Source organism: Phyllobates terribilis, unplaced genomic scaffold (assembly GCF_046119375.1).
Source record: "Phyllobates terribilis strain yellow unplaced genomic scaffold, ASM4611937v1 Scaffold_1__5_contigs__length_1240528914, whole genome shotgun sequence".
Classification (NCBI taxonomy): domain Eukaryota; kingdom Metazoa; phylum Chordata; class Amphibia; order Anura; family Dendrobatidae; genus Phyllobates; species Phyllobates terribilis.
Genome location: NW_027362761.1, coordinates 280,896,207 through 280,914,944, shown reverse-complemented (window position 1 = coordinate 280,914,944; position 18,738 = coordinate 280,896,207). Strand labels below are relative to the sequence as shown.

The window sequence follows — 18,738 nt, the reverse complement described above, 5'->3', positions numbered from 1 at the left end:
CTTCTTGTTAAGCACAGATTTAATTTGCATAAAAAGTTGAATACCTTTTCATATCCCTTACATTTCTTATCTCGTGCTAATGCTGAGTTACACAATATAATATAGTTCGGAGCTGACCTCAGAATATTCTTGATAATGGCACCATAGTCCTTCTTAGCTGAACTACAGAACTGCAATGCACAGATCTTTATTGCACTTTAGTTGTTTTTCTAAAACAGATTTCTGTACAATGCCTGGTGGAACAACTATATTTTCTAGGCAGCAAATCACCAAGACATGTTTGATGCCCTGAAAAAGCAGGACACTTGAGAGAATTCAGCTTAGAAGTCTGCCAGCAGCTTTGATATTACTTCTGTGAATGAAAATGGGTAAAGTGCGATAATACTTTTGGCGCCAGAAACAAAATATTTACTTTGTTTCTAATTGACATGGGAGAAATAACCAGAATAAGCTCTTTGTAGACACTGAATAAGCAGGGCACTTGGGAGAAATGAACTCAAAGGCCAGCAGAGTTTCAATAACATCTGTGGATAAAAATGGGTATAGAATGATAATATCTTTGACCCCCCTACAAAAAAAAAGTATCTAATCTTCATTTCATGGAGGATGTCTAACCAGGGCTAGCTCTGCACAGACATTGAGCATGCAGTAAGCCTGGGAGAAATGAGCTTAGAGATCTGAAGAATTTAATTCATATCTGTGCATGAAAATGGTTGTAGTGTGATAATATTTTCGTCCCCTGAAACAAAATGTTTACGTTGTTTCTAATTTAATGGGGATGATTAACCAAAGTAAGTTCTTTATAGACACTGAATAAGAAGGTCACTTGGGAGAAATTAACTGAGAGGCCAGCAGAATTTTAATCTCTGTGGCTGAAAATGGATATAGAGTGATAATAATTTTGACTCAACATAACAAAAAGTATCTAATCTTAATTTTATAGGAGTTGACTAACCAGAGCAAACTCTGCACAGACTGAATTAGCAGGAAGATGGGTGAAATGAGCTCAGTGGCCAGCAGAATTGAAATTACAGCGGCTGATGAAAAGGATATTGTGTGATAATACTTTTGTTCCCAGAAACAAAATGTTTACCTTGTTTCTAATTGAGAAGGGACAAATAATAAGAGTAACCTGTTTACAGACACTGAACAAGCATGATGGTTAGGATAAAATAGCTCAGAAGCCAACAGAATTTTAATGACATCTATTGGTGAAAATGGGCATAAAGTAATAATACCTTTGGCTCCCTACAGCAAAAAGTATCTAATCTACATTCATAGGGGATCAATAACCTGAGAAAGCACTGCAAAGACACTGAACAAGCCGGAAGCTTGGAAGAAATGAGCGAAAAAACAAACATTTTAATGACATCTATAAAACAAAATTGGCATAATATAATAATACTTTTGGTAGCAGTAGATTAATGTAAAAATGACTAATAATTTGTAGAGTGAAATAGCTATGTATGATATGATTACATCATTGTACAAGAGGCATAATATGCCACAATACTGTCTTTATATTATTCCTATGGGCAACCCAAGAGGAAGTGCCTGGTACTGCACCCCATACAGATACCTCATTAATGTATGGCAAATACAAAATAAGTTGTTTTTTTTTACCCTGACCTGTTGGTTATATCTGGATGTGATCTGTAAAATTGTTCTCCAAGGTGAATGTTTAAGAATAAAAGCATGACATATGTGTAATGCAGTCAATTAATGAATGAAATGTTGTAAATGAATTTTTCATTGTTCAGTAGATGTTACAGGCTGTGCATCTAGAATAATAAATGTATTCACCTCATGTATACAATGCTCTGCTCTGCAGTTTTTCCATTTACCAGATTTTCCTTTGCAACAGGAATCCTTTTAACAATAATATCAATAATTAACTAGTAATAATACTGCCAGTGTGAATAATAGATGGATAATGAATATGAGTTATGTAACACTCCACCGCCCACATAGCGTTTGGTGACTTCCAACCGGTGAATTCACCAACCTCACAAACTGTTAATTATCTCCTGCTTTCCTCCAAGACCCATTCGTTTCTCTTATTTTACACTTTTTCCGATATCTCTCATCATTTCATTTTGTAAAGGTGCATTTCATATTTGGGTTTCCATTACTTCACAATTTTAAAGGACTCTCAGTATAAGAATTGTAAGAACAGAACACATGTAATGTTTTTTCCTGGAAACATCAATTATAGTCACTACTTCGAACAAGCCATACATTTTTGAATGAGAGTTTTCATTCTAAAAGCGCTCGACAAGTGTCACTCTATAAAAAGTGAAGGCTTTGGGTGCACTTAAGACTTTTTGTTTTGGCCATCATTACCTATATATAAAAATATCAATCCTTTTTTTGCTTGTATGGAGTGGACCTATCATTCGATTCACTAGGAGGAAGTCAACTGTTCACCATTGCTATGTTCATTCCTAGTTGGCATGTCGGTGCATTACGAGTGGTATGGCAGCCCAGGAACTCATGGATGGAGCCATAGTTATGGCTTACATTGTGTCCTACGTCTATATACAAATATACTAACACAGCATCACCCAACCTCAACAATGGGGCTGATTAACTAAGCTGCAGTCACCAGAATTATGGCTTCATTTCATAGTTTCATAGTTGTTAAATTTAAAGACACAGGTCCATTAAGTTCAACCTTTGCGCAAAATTATCTTACATGCATGGTATTTAAATATGTCCTTTAGGTTGCAAGTATGAGTGAAACACTCTTCATATCTGCATGTGTCAATTGACTATGCTGCCCTATTTAAGGGCAACTTGGTATGATGCCAAGATCACTTTCCTATTTCCTAAAACAACACAAAACTATTGAGCCATGCCTGATAGGTGTGATCAGAGAATACAGCTGAGCAGCCCATTAATCAGTGTAAGAGTACATTCACACAAAGGTATTACATGTCTCCTTATCTAATTGTCTGAGGTCTGCAATGCCCAGACCGACTAAGTCTCTTGACCCAAACTATTAACATCATATATGCCTATGAGGCTGTTAGTTTGGGTTAGGAGACCCGCATCGATCACAAATACACCAAACTCTTAAACTATGTGTCCTACTATCTGAATGCTCTAATTAGCCAAACAACAAAATATTTTATTGTGCCAATTTGACTATTTAGAAAGCAAAAGTGTCCCAATAATCTACTGCTCTCATACAGGGCAGAATAGTATGATGGCAGATCCATTTTAATTCCTTATTTTTTTGGATTAGTTAGCATAGTGGTACCAATGGACACTTAATGCTGAGTCTATAACTCTATATTGGTGAACCTTAAAAAAAGTCTCTTCTCACTGTTTTAAAGACTAGTAGACTGCCTGTCATTCGATAAAATTTTTTGAGTTAAATACCTTGTAAAAATACCTGATCACCCCTGATTCTGCTGCTTTTTTCCTTTCTTGCATTGCGTCACTCCATTGCAGACATATTTACATTTGTAGCCTTTGGAGTATAGTATATGTGATTTCAGACTGGATTCCAACTGGACGTTTCTTCAGAGTCTTGTCTGGAAATGTGCGCTTTCACCCCTCCCTCCGAGATGCTCCCAAATATTGCTAAGCAGCTGATCTAGCAGTCTAACAATGTCAGACGATGTTGAGCTGTGATTGATAGCATCTGGGAGGGAGAAGTAAAAGCGCACTCCCCCAGAGAAGGCTCTGAAAAATGCCCAGTTGGACTGCAAAAAGAGATTGCTCATACTGCGCTGCAAAAGCAACAAATGTGCATAACTCTGCAAAGGAATGACGCAGCACAAAACGAAAAAGAGTAGAAGAATCAGTGGAGCTCAGTTTTTTTTTTTGTTTTTTTTTACCAGACATTTAACTCAAGTGACAGATCCTCTTTAAATGTAATGTTTAGTGCAGTGTTTTGTTGCACATTAAATACAATATAATTGTCCTATGTTTTGTTTCCAAATGCAGTTAATAACATTTTTGGTGCATCAATACTTCTTCCCTTCTCCTACCTATCTTCCAGTTCATATATTGTAACATTCATATTCGTAGCAGTATTTTAACCCCCTCGATCACCTTTACAAATGTACATACATGCTGAAAACAAGCACAACAGAGATTGTATTTTGAATATGATAATTCCAAGGAAACAAATTTGATGTCTTGAGATGAATATCAATTGCAGAAGATTCAAGAAGACCATGGAATAATCTAGAATGGAGTAATAAAACTGTTTGTGTCTTACTTTTTTCACAAAATGGTGGGTCGCTGCTCCAGCTCAGGTCCCACTGGCAGGTTAAGGTTTCACTTCCCACAATATCATATCCAGTGTCACACTGGTAAGTAATTTTTGCTCCTCTGACAAGATCTGTGTGAGATGTTGTTTTCCATCCATTCTGAATTTCGGGAAGATCTGAACATGAATCATTTCTTGACACTTCTAAAATACATGGGAAAAAATATTGGTGTTTTTTGCGAAATTTAATTGATCGATGTATATTTATATAGGAAAACATTCTAACAATTAGTCTAATTACAACTCATAGGAACATGGCTGGCACTGTTGAAGGGTTACATGGCTGGCTCTGTAATGTAGTTCTATGACTGGCACTGGAAGGATGATTGTGGCTCTCATTGGTATGAGACAACAGAAGGGAAACAAATTGCAGCATTCACATGGAGGTAGCATGAAATAAAATGTATACTTTTTTCTCTGAACATTTAAAAACAAATCACACTACCTATGTAAAGCAGCTTTTTCTTTCAGTGTCTACTATGTCAATGAAATAAATTAGGTATTATACATATATTTACATATATTTAATTAGATTTATGACACATGTATATTGAAATTTAAATCCATCATGAATGTTTCCTTCTCTGATCTATAAACCATGGGTTAAAAGTCCTTTTTTCTATCTATTCTGTTACACTACATTTTTGAAGCTCAGCAAGTACTAAATTGGCACAATCTATCCAAATAATGGGGCTGTTTTGACAAAGAGTAGTATCCTATCTCAAAAAGCAGCAAGAATATCTACGAGCCTGGCTGGATGCTAAGAACAGAAATGAAGTCTCCCTTAACCCCTTTATGTCAGTAAGCCACAAATGGCAAAAACCAGGAATAACATCGTTTTGAAATAAAATATAATACTCAATACATGATATCCTCAGAAAAAAAATCACTATAGTCCATCTCATTCGCAGGTTTAAAAGAAAAATTGTCATTTTAATTAAAAAAGCAGAAAATACTTACCTATGTAATTTAGGATAAAACCTTGCCCCTTTCCAAAAATCATACCAGCTGGGTCCGAATGAAACTGAATGGAGAGGTCAGGAGAGGATGAGTAGAGCTTCTGGGGACCGGTGCTTCCAACAAACTGCCCTAAAATCTTGGAGGTAATTTCATCCCCATCATAAATAGTTAGGATGTCATTGTTACTCAAATTTAGCCTAAAATACAAAAGAAAGAAATCTGGTTAGTATTTACTAGACACTTCCTAAAGGCAGCACCCTGTAGTCCAGCTATTTAGTATTTTTTATTTTTTTCTAGAAATAGCGCCACTTTTGCCTGTGAGCGCGCTTGTCTGCTGTATTGTAGCTCAGCCCTATTATCAACATTGAACAGGACAATACTCCTTGGTACACTAGCATATCTACATCAGAACGGCTGAAAAAGAAAAGAATTAAAGTGTTATAATGGCCTGGTCAAACTCTAGACCTCAACCTAATTGCACACTTTAGAGGCAACGTGTCACTCTATGCTGCCTAAACCACGGGCAGCATGAATCAGAACTGGACTCCATCATTGCAGCTAAGTATGGTCTTCTCTAAAATGTTTGGGAGTTTCAGAGAAAACTCAGTCTGTCGAGCATCCTAGGGACCATAGGCAGAGACATGACTAGCCTGGCTTCTCCTGCATTGCTCTAGTTAATTGACAGGTGACTCCCATGTATGTACAGTACATAAGAATCAATCAATGAATCAATTGAAGTAATGGGGGGAGAAGCCATGTGGGGGTTGTGCTGGACTAGTCATGTCTCTGCCTATGGTTCCCAGCTGACTCTTCAAACTAGGTTTCTCTGAAATGCCAACGTTTTTCAGAGAAATACGTATCTGATTGCAGTTGTGCAGTCAGGCTCTGATTCATGTGCATGAACCAAATGACAGGTTATCTTTAAGAGATCTGTGCATAAAAGAATGCACACAAATCTCAATTAACTTAAAAGGAATCTGTCATCAGTTTTTTGCCATCTAATCTGAGAGCAACCTACTGTAGAGACAGAGACTCTGATTCCAACGATGTGTCACTTACTGGGCTGCTTGCTGTAGTTTTGATAAAATCACTGTTTTATCAGCAAAAGACCATCACTAGAGAACTAGTAAACCTGCTGCCATGGTCGTCCATCATATCCATGAGCTCTGTATAATCCCGCCCCCACCACAGATTGGCAGCTTTCTGCCTATGCACAGTGTACATAGAAATCAGCCAATCAGTGATGTGGGTGCGGTTTTACAAAGCTCAGCATTCAGAGAACTGGTAGATTAGCAGCAGATAAAGCAGTGATTTTATTTTAAATACAACGCATGGCCCACTAACTGACACATCACCTAGCATCTGGGTCTCTGTCCCTACATCATGATGCTCTTAGATGTGGTAGCAAAACCGTGATGACAAATTCCCTTTAAGCAACGTTGTAAGGAAGAGTGGACCCATATTCCTCCAGAATGATGTGAGGGACTGATAATATCATACAGAAAATGATTACTTCAAATTATTGCCGCTTAAAGCAATTGTACAATAATTCATGGGGTGTACTTAATTTTTCACACACTGTCTCAGCATTCTGGCCTAGTTTTGAGTAAATAAATGACCCGCTGTAATTTTGTCATTTTGTCATTTGTTGCTCATCTGAGATTATATTTATCGTATTGTAAGACTTTTTTACGACCACATCATTTTCTTTCTATGTCCTAATGTAAAAGCATAGTTTTTCTCAGGAATGTATTTAGCTAAAGGCAGAATTTTAATGAAACGGAGGACAGATAGTAAAAAAGGAGGCCATCAGCCATACCTTTATCTCTAAGCACTAAATAACCATCTTAAAAAAAATAACAAAAAACACTAATTACACATGAAATATTCTGTATTTTCTTTGTAAATCTTTGGTGGGTCTATGAGTTTTAGGAATGACGTCTTATTGTTCTGGCGCTTGTGTTCTACTCATCTTATATTTGATTGAATTCTTAACCTTTCTTCTTGCGTGGCTTTGGATGGCTTACGCGCCAGCACAGGCAATGATGTTCAGCACACTTTCAGCCATTGCTTTTGAGGTATAAAGTGCAATCTTTACATTCCCTGTTGGTTGATGAACTTATGAATATGAAAAGATTAAGTACTCATTACTAGCGTAATAAAATTATCTTCCAAGTCCTTAAAGCTTTTCTATATATAGCAGCCTATTCTTTAATTCCCAGACCTTCTGGAAACTCAAAAGTAATAACATTTTAATCATAACATCTTACAAAAAGAAATAAAACTCAAAAATCCACTGAGCAGCAGCATTTGGTTATTTATATGACTCTGTGTTTATTATGCTTTTTTTTTGCACAGTTGTATAATTGTTAATTATTCCATTATAATTCAGCGGGAGATTTATTTTCTCATTTCCGAAATTCTAGGACAGGAATAAAAATAAAAGTATAATTTAATATGCTCAAAGATAAATATTTCCAGCATTGAATAAATTCATGAATATAGCTTGGTCTGGAATAATGATGAGGGTTTATTATGGAAATAACCTTATCCTTTTTAACTGGTACAATATAAAATGTGTATCTACTGTTACTACAGTATTTGTATCTGTTCCAGAAAAGGCTTTTCTACAGATGCCAGGACTTCAAAGTGTAACCTTCTCCACAGGAATGAATGTCATTGCAACCTGGATTGGTATTTCCTAAAACAATAGCGGGACTAAGCCTGTAACAGATTCTTTGGCTCCTGGACAGGTTTAATTGGTTTGTGTGAATAAGATGGATATTCCGTGCTTCCCACTGAAGAAACGGATTTTCTGGATTCCAATCAACCAATCATATCTCCATTTATTAAGCTGTTTCCTAAAAATGGCTGAAGCATTCTTCACCCTGGTCATGGCACCAAGTAGACCCAATCAGCAGAAAACCTAGTTGAGTTTGCATTATTCCTGTAGTCTTCCAGTCTTAACTTTTATTTGTTCATTTAAAACCATTGAATTGATCTTATTATGCAATTTATTATTAAGATACATTTTATTACGCAATTTAAAGAGAACCTGACAGCTAATGAATGCTGCGCGATCCACGGGCAGCATGTATCAGGCATTGGCTGAATGATTTCAAGCAAGATATGCTTGATAGCCGTTGAGGACCAAGCCTTGAGGGAGACTAGTTATAAAGGTGGGTCCACGGTGGCTTCTCCCTGCCTGCCACCCTGCAGTGATAGGTCTCTCTATGTACATGCACGCAGAGAGAGACCTATCACTCAAAGGGGAGTAGGCAGGGAGAAACCATACTGGGATACACCTGTCCAACTAGACTCCCAAGTGGATTGGTCCCTGCTGGTTATTAAACTATGTTTTTATCTGAAACACTGCAGCATTTCAGAATCAAACATATATGGCTGAAATCATACTGCCAGTATGTGATACAAGCTGCCCGTGGATTGGGCAGCATGTGTCAGCTGTCAGGTTCCCTTTAATTGACTCAAAACAGCTGATTCTTGCAGGAAGGAAATAGTAATTATTGGCAATTGGCGAACAAAATTCTGACTGGTGTATTATACTGTTTAATAGCTATCGGTTCTTATGCTACTTCTACTATATATTCTACTGCTATTACTATTGATATAGCATAATAAAATTTACTAATCATTAGTGATGAGCGAGCATGCTCGCTACTGCTCGGTGCTCGCCCGAGCATCTCACTGCTCGAGATGCTCGGCGCTCGCCGAGTATTTCCAGGGTTGCTCGGCGGGAGCTTGGGTTTCCTCCCTGCATGTTTGGCGCTCTTTACAGAGCCAATGAACATGCAGAGATTGCCTGTCACTCACTGTAATGCCGTAGCCATGTTGGTTGTGTCATCACAGTGATTGGCTGGCCACACAGAGTCATCAGGTCTATATCAGACCTGGCGCCGCCGTGCTCGTCACAGTCACTCCGGAATCAGACGGTGTAGGGAGAGGTGCTGCTGAGCTAGGGAGAGATTTGCTTGTTTCTAGCTAGTGTAGTTGTACCAAACTATATTAGAGACACATATCCATCTCAACTAACAGTCCTTCTGAAGACTAATCCAGCTGCAGAGATAGCAGGCAGGCAGTGTATATAGGCAGGCAGGCAGGGTATATAGAAGACTGCAGTGCACATAGCACAAGAGGCTCCATTCCAGTTTTGTCTGCTGCTGCTGTTAGATATTTCTAGAAATAGGCCCAGGTCTCAGGGGCCAGGAATATTTTTTTTTTTATCTTAATCCTCATTATTTGATTAAAAAGCAATCCAGAGAACACCGTTGTTCTGCGCCATTTGCTTGTTGGCACTGCAGAATACAGCCGGGTCCTTTCCATATCACAGCGCTAAAAATCCAGCTATTTAAAACTGTGGTTTGTCCGTCACACGGATCACATATAATTGCGCTGAAAATACTGCCATTTCTGGCATCCATTAAAAATTTATTTCAGTGTGTCAGTGAAGCCATTGAAACCAGTTTGCTGTTCAAAATAGTTACCTACAGGCCAGGTATTTAAAACTGTGTTTTCTCCGTCACACGGATCACATATACATTTTCAGAAAATACTGCCATTTCTGGCCTCCATTAAAAATTAGTTTCAGTGTGTGATTGAAACAATTGACACCAGTTTGCTGTTCAAAATAGTTACCTACAGGTCAGGTATTTAAAACTGTGGTTTGTCTGTCACACGGATCACATATAAGTTTGCTCCAAATTCAGTCATTTGTAGTGAGCGTGGAAGATTTTGTCCTCCATTTAAAATGGGCAAGGCACGTGGCAAGGGACGGGGAACTGGACATGATGGTGATGGTGCATGCGGAGGCCGACGCCGTGAGCAAGCTGATATTGTGCCACAACAAACACCCATACCTTCTCACTCGACCTTCCTGTCTCTATTAATAGGGGACCGCAAAACACCACTATTGAACACAGAGCAGTGTGAAAAGGTTATTGGTTGGATAGTAGATAATGTTTCCAGTCACTTAGCCACCACCACCACCACCTTGTCTTCCACACGGTCAAGTCTCAGTAGCTGTGAGTCTGGACTGCATATTCCTCACCCTGAACCTCCTTCCTTCCACCATGCCGAGTGCTCGGAGACAACTGATCCCACACTTGGACACTCCGAAGAGCTGTTCACTTTTCCATTTATAGATCCGGGCCTCTCGCCTGGTCCACTTGAAGCGGGGCAAGAGGAGATCGCATGTAGCGATGTCCAAATATTTGAGCAGCCACAGTCACACAAAGGTGACGGTGGGAAAGTGTCACAAGAGGTGGACGATGGTGGGACACAATTGCCAGAAATTCAGGAGGAGGACCAGAGTGCAGAAGTGGAAGATAAGGTGGTGGATGATATAGTAACTGACCCAACCTGGCAGGAGGACATGCAGAGCGAGGAAAGCAGCACACAGGGGGAGGGAGGCAGAGCACCCCAACAGGCAGTAAGAAGCAGTGTGGTGGCTGCAGAAAGAAGGCAACAGTTCCCTGTAACACCAACACGAAGGAAGTTGCCAGTAAAACTGTTAGGTCTTCCCGAGTCTGGTTGTTTTTTAAAGACTCTGCCGATAACCCCAAAAAGGCCATTTGCACCACTTGCCAGGCCAGCATCAGCAGGGGTGGCAAAACGGCCAGTCTGACAACCACCAGCATGATCAGGCACATGGCAGCAAAGCACCTGACTTTGTGGCCAAAACCCCAGGGCCCAGGAACAGTGTCTGCGGGTGGCACCACTGCTTCTTCCGCTGTTGTGCATGCAAGTCAATCCCCCGTCCATGGTGCATGCAAAGATGCCTTCTGTCCTGCACCTGTCATTGCAAACTCTCAAGTAGCAGCATCAGAAAGCACATCCACGTCCTTGTCCCAGTGCAGCGTTTAGTTGTCCATACCCCAGTCCTTGGAATGCAAGTGCAAATACGCAGCCAACGCCCCACAGGCCACACTACTAATCTCCCACATTTCGCGACTGCATGCGCTAGAAATGTTGCCTTTTAGGCTCATGGAGATGGAAGCATTCCGCAACCTGATGGCAGCGGCCGTTCCTCGGTACTCGGTCCCTAGCAGCCACTATTTCTCCCGGTGTGCCGTCCCCACATTACACAAGCACGTGTCCCAAAACATTAGCCGTGCCCTAAACAACGCAGTTACTCGGAAAGTCCACCTAACCACAGACACGTGGACAAATGCTTGTGGTCAGGGATGGTACATCTCGCTGACGGCACACTGGGTTAACATAGTGGAAGCTGGGACCCAGGCGGACCTTGGGACGGAACACGTCCTCCTGATGCCAAGGATTGCAGGTCCTAGGTCAATCAGGCTTGCCCCCACAGTCTACAGCTCCTGCTCCTCCTCCTCTTACATAGTTACAAAGTTACATAGTTACATAGTTTATAAGGCCGAAAAAAGACAAGCGTCCATCCAGTTCAGCCTATTTCTTGTGCACTGCAGCTATTCCGCAACGTTGATCCAGGGGAAGGCAACAAAAAACCATGCGGTATAGGCCAATTTACATCATTGAGGAAAAATTCACTTCCCGACACCAATCTGGCAGTCAGATTAAATCCCTGGATTAATTAACTATCACTAAGCATAAGATGTAATTTTATTGTTCTCAAGAAAGGCGTCCAGGCCTCTCTTGAACTCTTTAAGTGAGTTGGACATCACCACTTCCTCTCCCAGAGAGTTCCAGAGTCTCACGGCTCTGACCGTAAAGAATCCCCTTCTATGCTGGTGCAGGAACCTGCTTCCCTCCAGACGCATAGTGTGCCCCCTCGTCTTTGTCACCATCCTTGGTATAAACAGGTCATGGGAGAGATCTCTGTACTGCCCCCTGATGTATTTATACATGTTTATGAGGTCTCCCCTAAGCCTTCTCTTTTCCAACGTAAATAGGCCTAATTTTGACAACTTCTCTGGGTATTCTAGTCCCTCCATTCCCTTTATTACCTTATTCGCCCTCCTTTGTACCCTCTCTAGCTCCAATATGTCTTTCCTGAGCACCGGAGCCCAGAGCTGTGCACAATATTCTAAGTGCGGCCTTACCAGCGCTTTATACAGAGGAAGAACAATGTTCTCATCATATGCCCCTATTCCTCTTCTGATGCATGCCATGACTCTATTTGCCTTCGCAGCTGCTGCCTGACACTGGGCACTCCAATTTAATTTGCTATTAACCAAGACGCCCAGGTCCTTCTCCATGTCAGATTTCCCATTTAATATGTATGGGTGACTGCTGTTTTTCTTTCCCATGTGCATGACCTTACATTTATCGGCATTGAACCCCATTTGCCATTTTTTGGCCCAACTCCCCAATTTATCTAAATCCTCCTGTAGCTGTGCCCTATCCTCATCTGTATTAACTACTTTACAAAGTTTAGTATTATCTGCAAATATTGCTATTTTACTATGCAACCCTTCCAGTAGATCATTAATAAATATATTAAATAATATAGGGCCCAAGACAGACCCTTGAGGCACCCCGCTAGTAACCCTGACACACCCTGAGCTTACTCCATTGATAACCACCCTCTGCTTTCTATCACTCAGCCAGCTATTTACCCACTTGCACACATTATCCCCCAGACCAAGCATTCTCATTTTATATACCAACCTTTTGTGTGGCACGGTATCAAACGCTTTGGAGAAGTCAAGGTATACAACATCCACTGACTCTCCCCGGTCCAGCTGTGAGCTCACCTCCTCGTAGAAGGCCATCAGGTTTGTTTGGCAGGAGCGATCCCTCATGAATCCATGTTGATATGGAGTTAGACAGTTATTATCATTAAGATATTCTACAATAGCATCTCTAAGAAATCCTTCAAACAATTTACCCACAACAGACGTTAAGCTGACTAGTCTATAGTTCCCAGGGTCACTTTTAGACCCCTTTTTGAATATTAGTGCCACATTTGCTTGGCGCCAGTCTAGTGGGACAGTCCCTGTCCATAAAGAGTGCTTGAATATAAGATACAGCGGCCTGTCTATCACATTACTTAATTCTTTTAGTACCCGGGGGTGTATGTCATCTGGGCCTGGTGACTTGTCTATTTTGATATTATTTAGGCGTTTCTGAACTTCCTCCTGGGTTAGGTGGGTGATATTTAGCGGAGGGTTTACTTTATCACTCCGCATTTCCTCCGATAAATTGTTTTCTTTTGTGAAAACAGTGGAGAAGAAGCTATTGAGTAGGTTTGCTTTACCCTCATCGCCCTCTATGATTTTACCCAGGTTATTTTTCAATGGGCGAACTCCATTAGTTTTAATCCTTTTACTGTTTATATAGTTAAAGAACAGTTTGGGATTCGTTTTACTTTCCTTGGCAATTAGTCTCTCTGTCTCCTCTTTTGCTATTCTTATTTGTTTCTTACAGATTTTGTTTTTTTCCCTATAAGATATTAGCGCTTCCTCGCTGCCTTCTTCTTTAAGTTTACCGAAAGCCCTTTTTTTGTTTTTCATTGCCCTCTTGACTTCCTTATTTAGCCACATTGGCTTCCTCCTATTCCTAGCCCTTTTATTCCCATAAGGTATGTACCTTCTACAGTGACTATGTAGGACTGTTTTGAAAATTTCCCATTTTCTATCCGTGCTCCTATTACTAAAGATACTATCCCAGTCTATAAGGTGAAGGGCATCTCTTAGCTGATCAAACTTTGCCCTCCTTAAGTTCAGTGTTTTTGTGACTCCCTTGCTGGGCACCCTACTGAAGCACATGTGGAATTGTATAATGTTGTGGTCACTATTTCTCAGGTGCCCCCCCGACCTGCACCTCAGTTATTCTGTCTGGCCTGTTAGTTAATATTAAGTCTAAAAGGGCCGTCCCTCTAGTTGGTTCCTGCACAAGTTGTGACAAATAATTGTCTTTGATAATTGACAGAAACCTGTTTCCTTTCTGAGATCTACAGCTTTCGGTTTCCCAGTCTATATCGGGGTAGTTGAAGTCCCCCATAATAATCACCTCGTTATTTTTTGTCTATTTGTCTCATTAATAGACTTTCTGTGGCTTCTGCTATATTTGGTGGTTTATAACAGACTCCTATGATAATTTTATTATTGTTTTTTGCCCCATGTATCTCCACCCATAAGGACTCGACCTCCTCATTTCCCTCCCATACATCCTCCCGTATTGTAGGCTTTAGACACGTCTTTACATATAGACAGACTCCACCCCCTTTCCGACTTCTTCGATCCCTTCTAAACAGACTGTAACCCTGTAAGTTAACTGCCCAGTCATAGCTTTCATCTAACCATGTCTCTGTTATTCCCACTATGTCATAGTTACCTGTAGATATTTCTGCTTCCAGTTCATCCATCTTGTTTGTCAGGCTCCTGGCATTTGCTAGCACGCAGTTTACACGATTTTGTTTTATTCCAATCTTCTCCCTGTGGATTGTATTAGAAATTTTCTTACCTCCCTTCCAAGTATCTTGTCTTGGACCTTCTTTGTCGCACTTCATATCTTTCATTAGTATGTTCTCTCGTTGCATGTTCGTGTCCGGCGTTTTTCTTCCCATCCCCTCTTCTTCTAGTTTAACGCCCTCCTGATGAGTGTTGCGAGTCTCCTGGCGAATGTGTGTTTCCCGGGTTTGTTGAGGTGTGGTCCGTCTCTGGCAAGGAGTCCGTCATAGAGGTAATTCACACCATGGTCCAGGAATCCAAATCCTTGTTGTCTGCACCATCGTCTCAGCCAGTTGTTCACATCAAGGATCCTGTTCCATCTCCTGACGCCATGCCCGTCTACTGGAAGGATAGAAGAAAAAACTACCTGCGCATCCAGTTCTTTTACTTTCTTCCCCAATGCTTCAAAGTCCTTGCAGATTGTCGGTAGGTCCTTCTTTGCCGTGTCATTGGTGCCAACATGTATCAGAAGAAATGGGTGGACATCCTTGGAACTGATGAGCTTCGGTATCCTATCGGTAACATCCTTGATCTTCGCCCCTGGGAGGCAGCATACTTCTCTTGCGGTTATGTCCGGTCTGCAGATAGCTGCTTCTGTTCCTCTCAGTAGTGAGTCTCCCACCACCACCACTCTTCTTCCCTTCTTGGCTGTCCTTTTTCTTGTCACTTCTGGGTGTTTCTGGGTGCTCTTTTCTTTTTTGCTTGCTGGTAGTTCCTCATCCTTAGGTGTGCCATCTTCGTCCTCCACAAGTCCTTGGAACCTGTTTCTCAGTTGTGTGGTTGGTGGTGTCTCCATGGTCTTCTTGCTTCTTTTGGTCACTTGCCTCCACTTGTCTGCCTCTGGAAGTTCTCTGACGCTTCCTTCACTTTCCGTGAACAGTAGTGACGCTTCTGTTCTGTCCATGAAGTCTTCATTTTCCTTGATGAGTTTTAATGTCGCAATTCTTTCTTCCAGTCCCCGCAAGTTTTCTTCTAAAAGAGCCAGTAGTCTATACTTCTGGCAGGTGAAATTGGTTTCAGCTTCTGGTCGATCTGTGAACATGTAGCACATGTTGCAGCTCACCATGTAGGTTGTCACATCTGCCATGCTGCTCCTTGTCCCTGCTGACTTGATGTCTGTCTTCTTTCTTGTGATACCCTAGGATAAACAAATTAAACAAATTTGCGCGCCGTCAGGCACGCGGTTTGGCGATGCTTTCCAAGCAGCTGGTCCCGGCTGTACCCAACGATCTTCTAGCTGAAGGAGACTCTTCGCTTTTCCCGGAAGGCACCTGGAATATGCAAATTGTCCTCTTCAAGCTTCAATCCCTGGTTTGGCGATGCTTTCCAAGCAGCTGGTCCCGGCTGTACCCAACGATCTTCTAGCTGAAGGAGACTCTTCGCTTTTCCCGGAAGGCACCTGGATTATGCAAATTGTCCTCTTCAAGCTTCAATCCCTGGTTTGGCGATGCTTTCCAAGCAGCTGGTCCCGGCTGTACCCAACGATCTTCTAGCTGAAGTAGACTCTTCGCTTTTCCCGGAAGGCACCTGGAATATGCAAATTGTCCTCTTCAAGCTTCAATCCCAGGTTTGGCGATGCTTTCCAAGCAGCTGGTCCCGGCTGTACCCAACGATCTTCTAGCTGAAGGAGACTCTTCGCTTTTCCCGGAAGGCACCTGGAATATACAAATTGTCCTCTTCAAGCTTCAATCCCTAGTTTGGCGATGCTTTCCAAGCAGCTGGTCCCGGCTGTACCCAACGATCTTCTAGCTGAAGTAGACTCTTCGCTTTTCCCGGAAGGCACCTGGAATATGCAAATTGTCCTGTTCAAGCTTCAATCCCTGGTTTGAATCCCTGGTTTCCCTTCAGCCTCCATCTCCGAAATGACCACATCAGTCACAAGCTGGAAGCACTGCAGCACGGCCTCGGCCAAGTGGCAACAGGCTGTGTTAAAACTAACATGCTTAGGTGACAAACCGCACAATGCTGAAGAGTTGTGCACAGCTCTGAAAGAGCAGGCAGATCTGTGGCTCACACCACTGAACCTACAGCCAGGCATGGTCATGTGTGACAATGTCCGGAACCTGGTGGCGGCTCTGAGGCGAGGTGAGCTCACACACGTATCATGCCTGGCCCATGTGCTTAACCTCGTGGTTCAGCGATTTCTCAAATCCTACCTGGAGCTGCCAGATCTGCTTGTCAAAGTACGCCACCTGTGTGCCCATTTTAGAAAGTGAGCTACAGCTTCCGCCGCCCTTGCCGTGCTTGCCAACACTATGCCAACACTATGGGAGACCCTCTCCTTTCTAATGGGAATTTGTGGTTACTGTGGCCCTGCTCTATGTGTCTTTAAATTGTTAGTGGGGTTTTTCCTAAATTTGGTCAGCTGCTGGACTCATTGCATACCCTATAACTGTATAGCAGACTCTCTCCTTTCTAATGGGAACATGTCATACTGGTTACTGTGGCCCTGCTCTATGTGTCTTTAAATTGTTAGTGGGGTTTTTCTTAAATTTGGTCAGCCGTTGGACTCACTGCATACCCTATAACTGTATAGCATACTCTCTCCTTTCTAATGGGAACATGTCGAACTCATTACTGTGGCCCTACTCTATGTGTCTTTAAATTCTTAGTGGGATTTTTCCCAAATTTTGGCAGCCCTAGCAGTCACAGCATGGGCATTACCACTATAGGAGACCCGCTCCTTTATAATGGGAACATTTTTTTTCTGAGACCCTCTTCTATGTCTCTTCAAAGGGGTATTTGGCTGCGTCAGAATTTTTGGCAGCCCTTGCAGTCACTGCATACGCAATTACAGTATAGGAGACCCACTCATTAATAATGGGAACAACAAAGCCTAGCCGGCTGATGGCTCTCTAACAATAGCGAGGGCCGACTGCTGGCCTTTTAAGAATAGTAAGGGCCGCCTGATGGCCCTATAAAAATAGGCTTTGTGACTTTCAGAGTCCCTCCATCATAAATAAAACAGGATGTGTCTGATGATGTGTCACACACCACATTGCCAGATAAGGTTGTAAAATGACATTTCCCAGTGAATGCATTTGTCTTAAAAAATAACGTAAACAAAAAACAAAACAGTAGGATCTTTCTTTATTATAAAGAACAGAGTCGCCAATGTAACCTCAATGTAATCACATTGTTCAGCTTCTGCACCTCCTCCTCCATCTCCGAAATAACCACATCAGTCACAAGCTGAAAGCACTGCAGCACTGCCTTGGCCAAGCGGCAACAGGCTGTGCTGAAGATAACATGCTTAATGCTTAGGTGACAAACCGCCCAGCGCTGCAGAGTAGTTGAAAGCTGTAACACAGTAGCCTGATCTGTAGCTCTCACCGCTGAACATACAGCCAAGCATGGTCATTTGTGACAATGGGCGGAACCTGGTGATGGAGAAATGACAGCCAGAGTAGATACGGTTTCCCTCTATGACAATCCTTTCACCGAGCTAAAGAATATGGCTGTGGTGAAATACAATTCCCACTGAGAAGCTGTTTCAGATTGAAAAACATTGGGCCCACCAGAGGGTTTGATTCTGAGGGTCACCTTTCTCCCCCTCTGAAGAGCCCCATAGCAGCTGCAAAGTTAGCGCTATCATGAAATCTCCTGATGTAGAAGCCAGGGCACAACAGAGGATTCTCTGGTGGGACCGTCCAACCCTGCCGAGAAGCAGTCCTGGCTAAGAAAAGTGTGAGGGAAGGTTCCCGACACTCTATGGCTGCTTTTTTACTGAAGTGGAAACCCACGCAAACAAGAGGAGAACATACAAAATCCTTGCAGATGTTGCTGGGATTTGAACCCAGGATCCCAGCGCTGCAAGGCTTCAGTGCTAACCACTGATCCAATGTGCTGCCGTTCACCCTCTGATATCTAACAGGCTGGAGATACTTGCACCTACTGCCACTCTATCTTCAGCTTCTTTGTGAGAATCTAATGTATTTGGGCAGCCACTCAGTCTACCAAATAAAATTCCTGAGAAGGAGATTGGAGATGGCTTCGCTACTGGTACTGGGGGCAAAGCTAATACCATGGCGTCATACCATAGTTTACTGGAAATGTTCCAGGCTGGTAGGAGGCAAGCAGATTCCCACAGAAAAGAACTAG

General features: G+C 41.9%; 1 protein-coding gene across 1 annotated transcript in view; it reads right to left on the bottom strand.

The window, feature by feature from the left end:
• The window catches only part of SEZ6L (seizure related 6 homolog like), a 779,891-nt gene that overhangs the window by 89,832 nt on the left and 671,321 nt on the right, over window positions 1–18,738 (bottom strand). The window contains exons 11-12 of the mRNA XM_073672981.1: window positions 5,243–5,439; window positions 4,232–4,426 (exon numbers count right to left, since the gene is read on the bottom strand). Coding sequence (XP_073529082.1) covers window positions 4,232–4,426; window positions 5,243–5,439 — 392 coding nt within the window. The remainder of the gene's footprint in view (window positions 1–4,231; window positions 4,427–5,242; window positions 5,440–18,738) is intronic.